This window comes from Natator depressus, chromosome 1, assembly GCF_965152275.1.
Source record: "Natator depressus isolate rNatDep1 chromosome 1, rNatDep2.hap1, whole genome shotgun sequence".
NCBI lineage: Eukaryota > Metazoa > Chordata > Testudines > Cheloniidae > Natator > Natator depressus.
Window position 1 is genome coordinate 227,984,549 of NC_134234.1, and position 15,415 is coordinate 227,999,963.

At 47.0% G+C, this 15,415-nt stretch overlaps 1 protein-coding gene across 3 annotated transcripts in view; it reads right to left on the bottom strand.

Moving 5' to 3' along the window:
* Positions 1–11,819: 11,819 nt before the first annotated feature.
* STK38L (serine/threonine kinase 38 like) overlaps positions 11,820–15,415 on the bottom strand; it is a 166,710-nt gene continuing 163,114 nt past the window's right edge. For all 3 annotated transcript variants that reach the window (XM_074937138.1, XM_074937129.1, XM_074937118.1), the window contains exon 14: positions 11,820–14,520. In XM_074937138.1, coding sequence (XP_074793239.1) covers positions 14,393–14,520 — 128 coding nt within the window. In that variant the 3' untranslated portion in view covers positions 11,820–14,392. The remainder of the gene's footprint in view (positions 14,521–15,415) is intronic.

Genomic DNA, 15,415 nt, shown 5'->3' on the forward strand with positions numbered 1-15,415 from the left:
CGCCCCCACTCCACCCCTTCCCCAAAGCCCCCACCCCTGCTCTGCCCCCGCCCTGCCCCCACTGCCCTGAGGACTGCAGCAGGGCTGGACCTGCAGTCACCGGTGGTGGGAAGTGCAGTGACCCGGCCACAGCTGCGCCGCCGGTGAGTGCTGGGGCGTGGTTCCCCCTTACCCCCCAAGTCAGCCCCGCCCCCCCGCGGAGGCCTGGGGCCCCACACACACACCTTATGGGGGGGAGGGAGGGGTTGCGTAGGGCCCCAGAATAGCTAGGGATGGCCCTGAGGGTAGGCATACCCAAAGATGGCTGTACACCACCTTTGTGCTCCCCTGATCCTGTGATTAGTTTAGACAGCTACATGAGATTTATTAAAATATAGGCCGTCAGCTCTGATCTTCTGTAGAAAAAAACATTAAAAAAACACCTTAAGGTCAGGGGCAAGTTCTCTGTGTAAGATGCATATAGCAAAAATAAACCTGTTAAAAACTCTTATCCCTGATGAAAAATTCCTAGAGTATATATGTATACTGAAAACAAAACAAAATAAAACAAAAATAGTAATCCACCACACCAGCATGCCGGCTTTTACAGCAAGGAGAGTTCTGCTGCCGGGACCTTGACGTTTTGTGCATGAAGTCAGACTAGATCATCATAATGACGCCTTCTGGCTTGGAAATCCATGAATCTCTGATAAATTCCTTGCAGGCTGAAAGAAGATGAGCCTGGAAAAGGAGTTTTCCACCCCCATTCCCTCCCCGTCATCTACATTTTGGATGCTATTAGATCAGCTGCTCGATTTGTTATTTTCTAACAAAACAATCACCGAGTGTCAAATTTTCAGTGACATAGGAGCACAATTGACTCGGTACTCCTAAATCAGGTAGGTGCTTTTGAAACCCTAAAGCCCCTCAATTTTCTGGTGCCATTTTGATTTAAAAACAAAGTAAATGTTACACTTTAGTATTATGGAATAGCTTCTCATTCTGGGCAGAAATGGAAGTTTTCTGAATGCCTGTCGCCAGACAAAAGAACCTAATGTCTCTGCATCTGTTGAACTGCATTGAACCAGTTCAAGCAGCAGCCAAGCTGTTATGTGCAGCGCAGCTAGGTTCAGGTGCAGAAGCCTGCTGTGGTTCTGTGAAAGCAGGTCCGGCCAGAGAGGTAGCTGCAGCGGAGCCACCACCGAGAGGTCCAGCAGTGTGCCAAACGCGCGTTGGCGAGGCCACACCGGAGCTATCAGGATTACTCTCACCTTGTCCTGCTGGAACTTCATAAGGACTCTGTGGTTTAATGGCACTGGTGGGAAGGCATACAGTACAGCCCCCGACCACGGGAGCACAAAGGTGTCGGACAAGAAGCCCCTGTTGACCCCGTGAATCGAGCAGAATATGTGCCACTTCCTGTTCTGCCTGGATGCGAACAAGTCCACCTGGGGAGTTCCCCACCTCTGGAAGTTCACGCTGACCACCTCTGGGTAGAGTGACCACTCGTGGCAAGATGAGAAGGTCCTGCTGAAGTGATCTGTCAACATGTTCCTGGCCTTTGGAAGGTACGCTGAAGTCCCACAGCCAGAGAGATACTTGGCAGAAGGCTGACGACCAGGCTCTGCCTTGCTTGTTGATATAAAACATTGCAGAGGTATTGTCCATCAGGATCTGGACCACCTTGCCCTTCAGATGAGGCAGGAAAGCCTGGCAGGCCAAGTGAACCATTCTGAGCTCTCTGACATTTATGTGGAATGAGCAATGGTCTTGTGACAAACAACCTTGCATGCTGAAATCACCCGGGTAGCCTCCCCAACCCAAATCTGAGGCATTGAAGACCAAGGTCACAGACAGGGATGTGGCCGTGAAGGGGACTCCCTTAAACACCGATTCGGGGTTCAGCAACCATTGCAGGTATGACCATGCATGATCCGGCCATCTGACTACGCAGTCCAGGTCGTGCTTGTTGGGGATATAGACCGACGTCAGCCATGCCTACAGGGGTCTGAGGTGGAGCCGCACATGCCACACCACAAAAGTACAGGCTGCCATGTGGCCCAACAATCTCAGGCACGTGTGAGTGGTGGTGAGAGGGTGGGCCCTCACATGCGAGATCAGGTCGAACATAGCTCGGAAAGAGGCTCTGGGAGGAAGGCTCTGGCCTGCATGGAGTCGAGTACCATTCCAATGAACTCTATCTGTTGCAACAGTGTCAGTGTCAATTTCTTTTTGTTTATCAACAGACCCAGATTATGACAGGTGGAATGTAGCAGATCGAGGCTCCTTTGCACCTGGTCCCAAGATCGTCCCTTGATGAGCCAGTTATCGAGGTACAGCTAGACCTGAACCCCTTAATGTCTCAGGTAAGTGTCTACTGGCGCCATACACTTGTAAATACTCTCGGGGACGATGAGAGTCCAAAGTGTAATGGCGTGAATTGGAAATGGCATTGGCCCACCACAAAATGGAGGAACTGTCTGTGTCCTTGGCAGATGGAGATATGACAGTATGCATCCTTCAAGTCAAGGGCAATGTACCAGTCTCCTGGATCCAGGGAGGGGATGATGGAGACTAAGGAGACCATGTGAAACTTCAACTTCTTGAGATATTTGTTGAGGCATCACAGGTCCAGAATGGGTCTTAGGCTCGCTTTCGGGATTAGGAAATAGCAGTAGTTGAACCCTTTCCCCCTCATTCCTTGAGGGACCTCCTCTACCGCCCCCAGCTGTAGGAGGTTCTCCACCTCCTGAATGAGGAGTTGCTCATGAGAAGGGTCCCTGAAGAGGGAAGGGGAAGAGGGGTGGGGGTGGGGTGCTGAGAGGGGTGTAGCCCAAGGATATTATACTGAGAACCCAACAGTCCAAGGTTACTCGTGACAATGCCGACCGGAAGGGGCCCAGGCGGTTGAGGAAAGAATAGGAAGGTGGATCCTGGGATCTGACTGGGGTGCCGACCTTGAGCGCACCATCAGAACGCCTGCATCTGGCCCCCTTGTTGTCTTGCAGGGCTGGACTGTGCAGGTGAATGAGAGGAAGAAGGCTGACAGCGTTTAAACCCTCTGTCTCTTTCTTTCCTCCTGTAGGCACTTTGTCGAGGAGGCCTCCAGGACCTAGGTGGTGGAGGGGGCTGGAATTGTTTTCTTGCCATCTGTGCCATGTGGAGGCCCAGAGAGCGCAGAGTGGCTCTGGAGTCTTTGAGGCCATCCCTCAAAGACTCCCATCAGCTCTGAGAAGAGCCCAGTGCCCTCAAACAGAAGGTCCTGGATGAAGGACAACATTTCCTGGGACAGACCCAAGGATTTTAGCCAAGAGCTGCGCCTCATTACCACAGCCAAGGCAACGACTCTGGCAGATGAATTGGCAGAGTCCCAGGCCATCTGGAGGTAACCTCTTGCCACTGCCTTGCCCTCCTCTAGTATTGTGGCAAACTCCTGGCTGAGGTCCTGTGGCAAAGCCTCCTTAAACTTGTTGAGGGAGTCCCTCAGATTAAAGTTATATTTCTCCAGCCAGGGCTGGTGGTTGGAAACCCGGAACTGGAGACTGGTCATCGAATAAATTTTCCTTCCAAAAAGGGCCAGTCTCTTGGCATCCTTATCCTTATGTGTGGCGCTTGCCTGACCCTGCCTGTCCCTTTCATTGGCTGCAGATACAAGCAGTGACCGAGGGGGCAGTGTGTATAAAGGTATTAAAATCCCTTAGTAGGGACATAATATTTCTTTTCTGCCCATTTGGAGGTTGGCAGCATAGATGAGGGGGTTTGCCATAGCACCTTAGCAATCTTAAGAACCCCCTCATGGACTGGCAGCATGACCCGTTCTGGGGTTGCAGCCGATAGCATGTCGAAGAGGATGTCTGACTGCTCTGCCAGCTCCTCAGCCTCCAGTCTCAGGTTGGAAGACACCTTCTTGAGCAGGGCTTGGGGCTTCTTAAAGTCACCTGGAAGACTGGAATGGGAGGAGTCTGCCACCACCTACTCTAGCAACAAAGATAACAATGGCACCACGGGGGAGGAGACAGAGCACTTTCCCCCTCTGGGGATGGCTCCCTCGGCATTGGCACCTGCTCCTCCAACCCCACGTCAGAGTCCGCACCATGTTCTGAGTCTGGTATTGGCGATGCAGGGGGGTCGCTTGTCTGAAGCAGCTAGGGAGGAGTGGTGCAAATAAGGCACCAGCATCATAGACACACCCCCATGGGTTCCAATAAGGCTGCAGGTGCTGTGCTGGTCTACGGAGGTGAAGGAGATCAGTGCTTTCTCGGCGATGGTCTAAACTTCTGCTTCGACTCAGACCAATCACCTTCTGGGGACCAGGGTGGGGCTGTGGAGGCTTGTGTGTGGTGGCTCACTTTCGGTGTTGGGGACCGGTGCCTGGAAGGCGGCAACCAACAACCCTTCCAAGGAACTGCGACGGGGACTGCTGCCGTGGCGATGAGCAGTGCCGCACCGGCGGAGACTGATGTGTTGAGGGCTGTTTGGGGGATGGGGACCTGTGCTGGGGCATTCGCTGGCGGGAGGCATGCTGGTGCTGGAAATACGGAGGCTGGTGCCTTGAATCGGGCGATCCGTGCCACATTAGTGGAGACCACAAATGCGATGCTGGGGATCTGGGCCATCTGGTAGGTGACAGAGGCTTTGGGGTCGGGGTTTGTGGCTGCGGAGACAGGGAACTACGCCTCTGCTCTGGGGACCAGCAGTGCTCCATTGTCCTTTGAGGTAGCCCCATGGCTGGCTTGCCCTTGGATTGAGGGGCCATAGTCACATCTGCTGCCAGCATAGGTGGTACCGGAAGCCCCATTAGGTCCCTAGCTGCCTGGAAGGCCTCGGGCGTCGAAGGCACTAGTAGGTGCTGGGGTCCCATACCGCTCCCAGGACTTGGATCTCTGGGTGGGCTAGGGGGCCGGCCGGAGCGGTACCCCCTTGTAGCTCCAGGACAGGCTTATGGCCTGAACTGGATCCTTGGTCAACACACCCTTCCCCTCCTTGTTCGGTGCCAGGGTGTCGCTTTGCTTCTTCTGTCGTTTCTTGGGCACCAGCAAGGTGGAATGGTGTCAGGAGGACCCCGCTGCCGGCAGAGCGCGCCGCACCAGTGCCGAGGTATTAGGCGCAAAGTAGGAGCAGGAAGGCTCCTGTGCCAGGCAAAGTGCAGCCTCCATGAGGAGGGCCTTTAGGCGGATGTCCCACTCTTTCCAAGTCCTGGGCCAAAAGTTTTTACAGATTCTGCACTTCTCCTTTATGTGCGACTCTCCCAAGCAGAGGCGACTCGTGGTAGGTGCACGGAGGGCCAAATGACTCTCCTCAGGGTCAACTACCCCCCAGCAGGCAGCCCTGGCAGGGAGAGGAAGGGGCGGGGCCAGAGCTGGAAGGGAAGAGGCCAGGCCGGAGTCTCTTCCAGCCACGCGGCCTGGGATGCTGCCTGGTGCAGCATAGCGTCCAAGCTGCCTGGGAGAGTGCCTGGCTGTGGCAGCAGAGGGCTACCCCCTGCCCAGGCTCCACTTCTGGGGACAACGGCTGAGTGAACCAGAGCGCCCCCCCCCGGTCATGCTCAGAGTCGTCTCCTGTTCCCGGAAGTTGAGTCTGAGCAGGGAGCGAGCCACCACTGCTCCCTGCCCACGCTCCGCTTCTGGGGACAGGAGCCGACTCTGAGCATGCTGGGAAGAGGGCGGGGTGGGGGGGTCTGACTCGCTCAGCCGCTGTCCCGAACATGCCGGGGGGGGGCGGTGCAGTGGGAGGACACCGCCCCCCCACCGCAGGTAACATGTGGTGGGGAGGGGACGGGGAGAGCGCGGGGCCCTGCACTGGGGGCGGGAAGGAATCACTTGCCTTCCCCTTTAGCTGGTGCCCCCCCACCAGTATGGGGAGCCACCAGTCACCTGCTCCCAAGCGCTTTAAGGAGATGTTCTGGAGGTCGCTAACAGGCAAAGGCCTGCTGCAGGTGAGCAGGGTTTGAACCCCGGGGAATGGGGCATGCCCTGTCCTAGGGCAAAGTCCCAGTTGGGACTCTAACTTAGTAACAAACACTTTTAACCATTAATCACTAACTAAGTACTAACAATTATATACAAAGAGACAGCCAATGGGCTGTTAGAAGATACCGCTATCCACTTGTGAAGCAAGAGAAAGGCGCTCTGACCAGCCGTCACGGGTGATAAGAAGGAACTGAGAGGGCATAAGGCTGGCGGCGCCTCATATACTGGCACGAGTGCGGCACTCCAGAGGGCGCCACAGCCAGCCCTACGGATACCCCTAAGGCAAAAAATTCCAACAACTGTGCGTGTGGGAGTGCGCACACCTAGAACGGAATCGACATGAGCAAGCACTCGAAGAAGAATTGTTACCTATGGTAGAGTCTCCAGGACTTTTCAGTGTTAGTACCCTCATTTTAACATGTTGGACAGGCATGAAGTAGAGGCATAAAAATTCAAGGCAGCTCAAACAGCTGCCAATAAATCTATTTGAGAGACAAGAGGAAGGAGGTGATATCTTTTATTGGCCCAACTTTTGCTGGTGAGAGACAAGCTTTTGAACTTACACAGAGCTTCAGGTCTGGGAAATGTACACCCAGTGGCACAGCTAACTACAAGGTGGAATAGATTGTTTAGCATAAATAGTTAACACATATTTCAAGGGACCATTCATGGTGAAGTGGCCCTGTAACTCCCCTCCAGTCACTGGGAGAGGGGAAAGGTGGCTGGGGGAGGGGTTGTTAGTGGGTTATAGATTGTAATAGTAATTTATGGTTTAAATCCATTGTCTCTATTCAGTCCTTGATTTTCAGGGTCTCTAATATCCTGAGACTGACATGGCTACAACCCTGCATACAATAAATCCATTGTCATTTTAAAAAAATTGTTTAACTTGTGCTCAATGGGCCGGATCCTCAGCTAGCGTTAGAATAGAATAGCTCCATTAAGGGCTCTATGCCTATATACACCAGCTGAGGGACTGTCCCAGTTTGTTCAGTATTCATTGCACAGGAAGTTTTGAAATTGCAGGTCTTACTGAAATACCTACTGGTTAGTCTGAGTCACAAGTGACTTCACTGTTTCCTTCTTTTAACACCAGCAGATTAGTTCAGACTCCACATTAATATAACATTAGGTTCAACACTGTTCGAGCAAAATTATTTTATATCAAGCCCTGAATCCCTGAGCTAGTAACAGGGAAAAACTAGCAGCAGGCTTCTAATTAGTTCAATTTAAATAATAATAGGATATTTTGTAATGTATCCAATGTGGGGTTTTTTTTAAGTAAATAAAATTTTCTCTTGGTATTAAAGTACTGTGTAACTGTCTCATTTTTCATAGATCAAGCAAAAATGAACCTCAGAAAATGCCCACTTGCTACTGCTTTTCAGCTGGTGGAACTAAATAAACCTCACAGCTCTTAGATCTCATTTTAATGTGAAAATTTAGTATACAGCAAGCGTAGGACTAATAGTGCCTACTCACCTGTAATCAGGGGCAGGGCCGGCGCTAGGATTTTTGCCACCCCAAGCAAAAAAGATTTTGGCTGTCCCCACTTTTTTTCGTGCCCCCCCCATCCTCCGGCTCTGCCCCAACTCCACCCTTTCCCCAAGTCTTGTAGCCAGTTTACTGAAATACTGTATTTTGTACACATGAATAACATGGCTAATATTTTCAAAACTGCAGAAAACAGCCGGAGGGCAGGTAATGAGGAGGTGCTCCCTCATTACTTTTAGCCCACTGGTTAGCGTATTCACCTGGATGTGGGAGACCCCCAATCCTAGTCCCCTTGCCACTTGAGGGAGAGTCATTGGAGAGAGAGAGAAGAGTGGCATGTGAATGGCTCTGTAGCCTTGTGGTTAGAGCACTTGCACATAATGTAGGAGACCCAGGATCCAGTCCCTCTGCTCCAATGGCTCTAGTCTATTTGCAACAGCTTCAATAGGAGACTGAGGGGAGCCATACATCAGACTATCCCATAGCCCAGTGAGGGCACTCATCTGAGAGGTGGCAGATCCCTGTTCAAAACCCTTCTCCCCCTCAGGTGCAGGGGGACTCGAATCAGGGGTCTCTCATATCCCAGGTGAGTACCCTAACCACTGGGCTAAAAGTTTAGAGGGAGGTCCCACCCACCAGCTTCTTGCAGAGGTGCCTAACTCCAAAGAGAAGCTCCTGGTTGAGAATTGCAAGCAAAGCGAGGCCTGTGTGACACTCTGTACCACAAAATAGCACACTGGAAACCCCCTATTTACCACTGTCATATAATTATGTTTTGTACAAAGTAGGCTTTGTGAGGTATCATTTTAAATGTCTTGATCTGTTGAACATTGATATCCTGTTGGATTGTATGTGCTATCATTGTATGTGAAGTTATGAAGTTTTGCTATCTGTGTGTTACTGGAATATATTGTGAGGTTGGGAACACCCACAATAAGCCTTTAAGGTATGACAGTGGAGTAGCCAGACACGCTGACGGCCCATTAAAGGGAATCCACTCTTCCAACGGCCATCTCAGAAGACTTCTTAGAGAGAACACGTAGACAATAGTGACTGCTTGACCAGTGGGGACTGCCTGATGCCCATGTCAAAAGATCTTTCGAGCAAGCTGGAAGAAGCTATAAAAGAGGGTAAGTGACATCATCACTTGGCCTCTCCCCACTCCCAATTAAACACCAGGAAACAAGTCTGGACTCGGAGAAAAAAGACTTTGAACTGGGGGAGGTGGTCCCATGCCAGGAAAGAGTTCCAGCCTGTGTATTGAAGGTCTGTGACCTGTTTGTACCATCTGTCAGGGTGAGACACTGCTTGATTCAAATCCTATATAGTTTGTAGAATTCAGACTGCGAATTTATTTTTTATTTCTTAGGTAATCAACTTTGGTCTCTACACTTGCTATTTATAATCACTTAAAATCTATCTTTCTGTAGTTAATAAATCTGTTTTATATTTTACCTAAAACAGTCTGTTTTGGTTGAAGTGCTTGGGAAATCTCAGCTCAGTTTACAAAGGCTAGTGTGTGTCCTCTTCACATTGAGGGAGGGGCAGACTGGGTAATGAACTTACATTCTGGGTAATGAACTTACATTCTAGGCTTCTGACCAGTGCAAGACAGTACAGTTCTGGAGTGCAAGGCTGGGGAGCTGGGGGGAATTGGCTGGAGCCTCCCTATTGATGGTTCACAAGTACCTGGGAGATCATTCATGTAACTCAGTTGGGTGTGTCCCTGCTTGTGGATGTCTGTGTAAGTGCAGTACCTGCCAGAGGTTTGTGACTTGACACAGCATCACAGCGTGAGAGGGATACCCCAGGTTGGTGGGGCAGAGGGCTCAGCAGTTCCATGATCCAGTTTGCATCTTGGGGATCCCATCACAGCACCTCCCTGCAGCCTAAACTTAGTTGCTGATCTCTGTGAGAGGGGTGGGACTTAGCACACACCCCTTAGATCAGCATCTCCCAGTGGCTAGTTTGGGCAGCTCACCACCTCGCATGCTGACTTTTGTGAATCGCTTTTTAACACTTTGTCTATCCTGCAGCCAAAAAAAGAAAAAAAAGAAAAAAAAAACCCCACAAAACCCACGGCACCAAGTCTCAGAGCCCAGCTCAACTGACTCAAGCTCACCTTGTGACACTAAAAATGGCAGTGTAGTTATTCTTGCTCGGGCTTAAGCCTGGGCTCTGAGACCCACCTCCCTCACCTGGTATCAGAGCCCGGGCTCTAGCCCAAGCAGGAATGCCTACACAACAATTTTTGGTGCCGCAGTGTGAGCCCAGCTCTGAGACTTGCTGCCACGGGGCTTTATTTTTTCCAGTGTAGACGTACCTTATGTGAATCTCTCTCCATGTTCATTGTCTAGCGGAGTGGTTCTCAACCAGGCTCCCGGGGCCCCCTGCAGGGCCATGAGAAGGTTTCAGGGGGTCCGCCAGGGCCAGTGTTAGACTCGCTGGAGCCTGGGGCAGAAAGCTGACGCTCCACCTCATGGGGCTGGAGCCTGGGACCCAGAACCCCGCCATCTGGGGCTGGAGCCAAAACCTGAGCAACTTAGCTTCGCAGGGCCCCCTGTTGTGTGGAAAACCAGTTGTTATGGCACAGGTAGGCTGTGGCATTCTTATAGCTTGTTGGGGGCACCTTAGAAAGTAAAAGGTTGAGAATCCCTGCTCTAGGGAACTCAGGTACTGGTCTGAAGCTTTGTGAACTGCAGTGTATTCCTGTTAATTTCTAGGCACCTAAAAGTTAGGTGCCATGATGCTCAGTGTCACAAACTCCTTTTGTGCATCCAGGTCCAAGAGACTTTAATAGGGCCAGGATTTCTCCAGCAGTATCCCTCTCAAATCTCGCCTCAACATTACAGCGCTCAATCACCAAGTCTTTACTCAGTCAAAACTCCTCTTGAAATCCAAGGGCCAGATTCTTATCTGTTACAATACTGTAAATGCACAGTAACTTTCGACTCAGGAAGGACTTCAGACCGAAGCTCATATGACCTGATCCTGCCAAGTGCTGAGCAACTGTTAAGGATGCTCTGCATCTCAAGGAATTGCTCAGGACCTTGAAGCATCAAACCCATTGGGCTGATTAATACAAAATATAGGGCAACCTTGAGAGTCTGAGCACTTTCAACTGACTGAAGTCAATGGGAGCTGAGGGTTCTCAGCACTTTGCAGAATTGGGCCCCCAGTGCACTAAAGACTGAGTATAAGATATCTAGTTGGGGAATGTTTGGTACAGGTCTTAAGTAGTCTCAGCGAATAACTTTCTAAAAACATTAAGAGAATCTTTGGAAATAAAAAGAACCCTTTAAAAAAGGGGGAAAGGAATAAATGATAGCTAAAGCAATATGCTAGTTTAGAATAGTCTGAATACTCTAAAAATGCTCTTAAATGCATGATTATTCTTTGCAGGAACTAAATCTCCCAGTAATAGGACTTTTTTTTTTTTAAAAAAAGAAAGGATGATTGCACACATACTATTATATTATTACCGTGTCTCCCCAACTTCACCCCAACTCAGTTCTTTATCTCAACCACATATTATATCATGTCTTTTCACTTGTAAGCTCTTTGTCATTTATTATATTTTTGTTTTGGGCCTACCACAATGGGGCACAACCTAGCTGAAGCTTTTGGGTGCTACAGCAATATAAATGTTAAATAATCACCATCACTCTTGGTCTTCTGATTTCCAAAACCTGGCAATAGGGAGTTGTTAAAATGGTATTTTGTTGTCTGAAGTGTTGCAGTAGCTCTATTGTGAATGGACTTGCAATAAAAAAGTATCTTTGCAGTGTTGTTGTAGCCATGTTGGGCTCTCTCAGATCCTGGGACAAGATAGGGGAGCTTTTTAATTGGACCATCTTCCGTTGGTGGAAGGGACAAGCTATCGAGCTTCATGACCTGAAGAAGAGCTCAGAGAAGCTCAGAAACTTGTCCCTTCCACCCCCAAAAGCATCCCAGTAAAATATATTACATGTAATCATTTGCAATAGTTGCCACAGGGAAGGGAGGTGGTTCTTCCCATAATAAATGGGTGGGACAAGTTCTCCACGACAGACTCAATTTACTAAAATGTGGTCCACACAGGAAAAAGTTTGGGAAGCTACAATAAATAGTAATAACTATTTTTAAACATATGGTTGAAGTCTATGTAATGATAGCAACAGCAGCATGGCTAATTGTTTTGATCGAAGGCAACTGTAGCTTTGACTGGTGTATGATGGAATTCAATATGGGCATGTCCAACACTGAAAGCCTTGAACTGTCTCAGAAGTCCTCTGTCATCCACGCATTTGGAAAGGGAAACAAAATGACATTATGAACTGGGTTAAAAAACAGTGCAACTTTACAAAAGAATGCTACGTTTATTTTCAAATGCTGTAAAAAGCCTCATATAAATCTTTTATAATGCTTCTATGTAACTTTCCCCACCACAACCGATGCAACAGTCCAGGGGAAAAAAAAAAAAAAAAAATTTAGTCTCAGAGAATGAGCTTTTGTAATATGAACAACATTAAAAGGACAAGGTTCAGCATGTTACAATGCTTGAAATTACCCCACACTGTATGCAATGACTTAGGTTTTTAATAATTGACCTATAAAAATAAAATTTACCTAACTCGTCAGCAAGGCAAATTAACAGTGCAAATGCAGTCTCAACAATATTCAATTCTGAATGCTGGCAACATTACTTTGTACTTTTAACCCCTTCTCACACAACAAAATAATCCCCCTGACCATCATTTACTGCCTGTACCTCAGTTAATTAACCCATGCTGATTCAAGAGGGACCCAAGTCCAAAAATTCAGCTTTATTACAATCCAAACTTCCTCCTCAGTTTGGGGGTAGTCAGATACAGGATTTTGGTTCAGGCTCACCTCTATGCAACTGATGATTTAACAGTTTCTCCTGCTGGAATAGGTTAACTTCCCAGAAAAAAACCTTTTATGAATTGTATACCCCATTCCACATTTAACAGAAGTTAACAAAACATAGGCATGGAAATCAAAACTTCACTAGGTTGCAATCATCAAGCCATTTCAGGATCTTTGGTACTCTGAGAATAAGAAAGAAAATGGCACAATGACAAACACTGGCAAAAGAAAAAAAGATAAAATTAACAAGCAAAAAGATATGTTGCACTTCCTTGTTTTTGGAAAGCCAGTGTAGATAAACCTTCTGTTGCCTTTAGATCATTACAGTGTCACAGTTTTGCCTTTAAAAAGAATTCCCACTACCCTTCTAAAAGCAGTATACTAATATTTTCTTTAATTTGACTTGCTGATTAGATTAAAATAATGCCATTTTTTCAGAAAATAAATTCGACTATCATGATAAGGGAGATTATTATGCTAAATATACTGCAGTAAGTCTCCCTAACAGTGTAACTCCTATGTGAGCATTCATTTGATTAGCCATCAGCAGTTTTATATGCAAATTATCTTTAGTGTTATGACTAGGAGAATGTAGCTTTTTCCCTGGTGATAAACCAATTAATATGTACAGACAAGTCAGTGTAGTAGATAGCTTTAAGTTCAATGTATATACTTCTCCTCTCCCCCCATACACAAATAACAAGTTTTTCTGAGTGTTTGCTATTTCCATGAAATCTCCTTAATAAAATTACCTTCAGGTATCTTGGAAAGTTCAATCACATAGGGCACATTTTTTAAAATTTTTATAAAGAATGGCTACTTTCTCTGTATTAACTGTGGTTCTTCAAGATGTGTGGCCCACATGGATTCCACTTCTGGGGTACATGCACCTAATAAGTGTGAGATTAGATTATTTTGAAGAGCAGCGTCTGTTGAGGCCGCATCTGCGTCCTGGATGTTCTGAGGGCATAAGGGCCAGAGAGGGCCCAACCATCCCTCAGGGAAGGTGGTCAGGCTGTGAACACATCTCGAAGAACCACAGTTACTGTAAGACAAGTAACCTTGTTTACGTGATTGTCCACATGTGTGTCACTTCTGGTGCCTCACAAGCCGTGACCTCACTGTCAAGAGATCTACTTGCACTCTGTTTAAACAACAGTTGCAGGACAGCTCTGCCAAAGTGGACATCAGATCTGGAACTCTCTACTAAGGAATAGTACTGAATGAAAATGTGGACTGAGTCCAGGTAGCTGCCCTACATAGCTCAAAAAAAGGGAATGCCACTTAGAGAAGCTGCAGAGGCATGATGGAATGGGCCATGATCTTCAGAAGTGGAGCTACAGAAGTTGATTAATAAGGTTAAGGATGGAACCTGTCCTATGTTGGTATGCTCTCACTGTTGAGCAAGAGGAGTATCATCTTTCTTCCACAGGTGGAGCTACCCTTTTAGGTGTTCTCGGGAGCTCTGTACCAAGGTGAGAGGCTTCTTTGAGGAAAAGAGCAATGTTGTCTCTGGTTGTTTGATGACTGTTAAATTACTCTGTGCATGGGTGCATGTACACCAGGAGAGGAATGCATGTGGACAATCACTCAGACTTTTACAAATATGGTTGATGGTTTTTATACTGTATATTTATATCTAAAACCCACCAGGTCAGCAGTAAAATAATGGTGCTACAACATTAGCCCATGTTGCTTTTTAAAATGATATGTTTTTCTCCTGGGTGGATTAGATGGCTTACAGTACAAACAAAGCCACAGTACACAGAGGCATAATTAACCTTTATACACCCATAGGCAGTGCACTTACAAAGGGATGTATGATCCTTTTATTCCAGTACCTTTGTATAATAAAGTTAACAAAAATATTCAAATATTTAAAAAAAAAAAAAAAGCCAGCTGGCACTGCCAACTAATTCCTGTAGTAGTCTTAGAAATCCTAATCCCGTAGAATTTCCTTGTGAAGTCGATGCGCACCAGAGTCACTGTACTGATATCTACGCCAAGCAGGCCTGGTGATGCAGCTACCTGAGGTTTTTTTTGTTTGTTTTGTTTTTAATTTTGTGGGGTTTTGTTTTGTTTCACAACTTCCCAGCTTTCATGTAGGAAGGGATAGAGCCACGCTGTGTAAGCCCTTCAAACCTCTTGTAGGTATAATTGAGGAAAACCCAGTCTTTGGATTTGTAGTCAGGTTCTGTGGTATTTGGCACTGGAATGTAGAAATCAAAAGGAGAGAATTAAAAACATTAGTATTGCTGGTAAGAGAAGTTGCCACACAATGTCAAGCAAACAATCCTGAAGTTGGTTCTCTCTAGCATCATAAAGACTACAGGTGAAATCCTGGTCCTAGTAAAGTCAATGGAAGTTTTGCCATTAACTTCAGGAGGGCCAGGATATCACCCGGCATCTTTGAGGAAGGAATGCCCTTTATATTGCCTGCCACAGTAAGATACTGATCCACAACTGTGACCACAATTAAAAAACCAACAACTTTTAGGAGTTCACACACACATGGTATCCCACCAGAAACAGCAGCAACAAATCAGACCTTTCCCAACAGGACTGTATCACTCTATATTTACACTCTTCTTCACTACTTAGTGCTTTTGTGATGTTTGTAGAACATTTAGGAGAGCTAACATCTTACTTTATGAACATCTAATATTATTCCAGTGCTGAACATAGAATTGTTCTTGTAAAATAATTACTCAGAATAAATGTTCCTATAGTTCTAAGCCAACATTTTCAGACGTGGTGCTGAAAGTTAGGTTCTCAAGTTCATATTTAGGCGTCAAAAGAATAAGCAACATTTTCTGTGATACTGTGTATCACGAATGCCTATTAAAGTCAATGGGAGTAATAGATCCTCAAAACTTATGAAAATAAATCCATGTAATTTAATTAGCTGCCTAAATATAGACTTAGGTACCTAACTTTAGGCATCCAGGTTTGAAAATTCTGGCATTAAAGGAAGAGGAAAACCAACTTGCCATTATACAGGAGCCATTTCAGAGTTACAGAAAAAAAATTAAGATTTTGGGTAAGTGGGAGGAGCTAGAAAAATAGTAAAGACTGTTTGACGCCAACATACTTAAGCATGCATC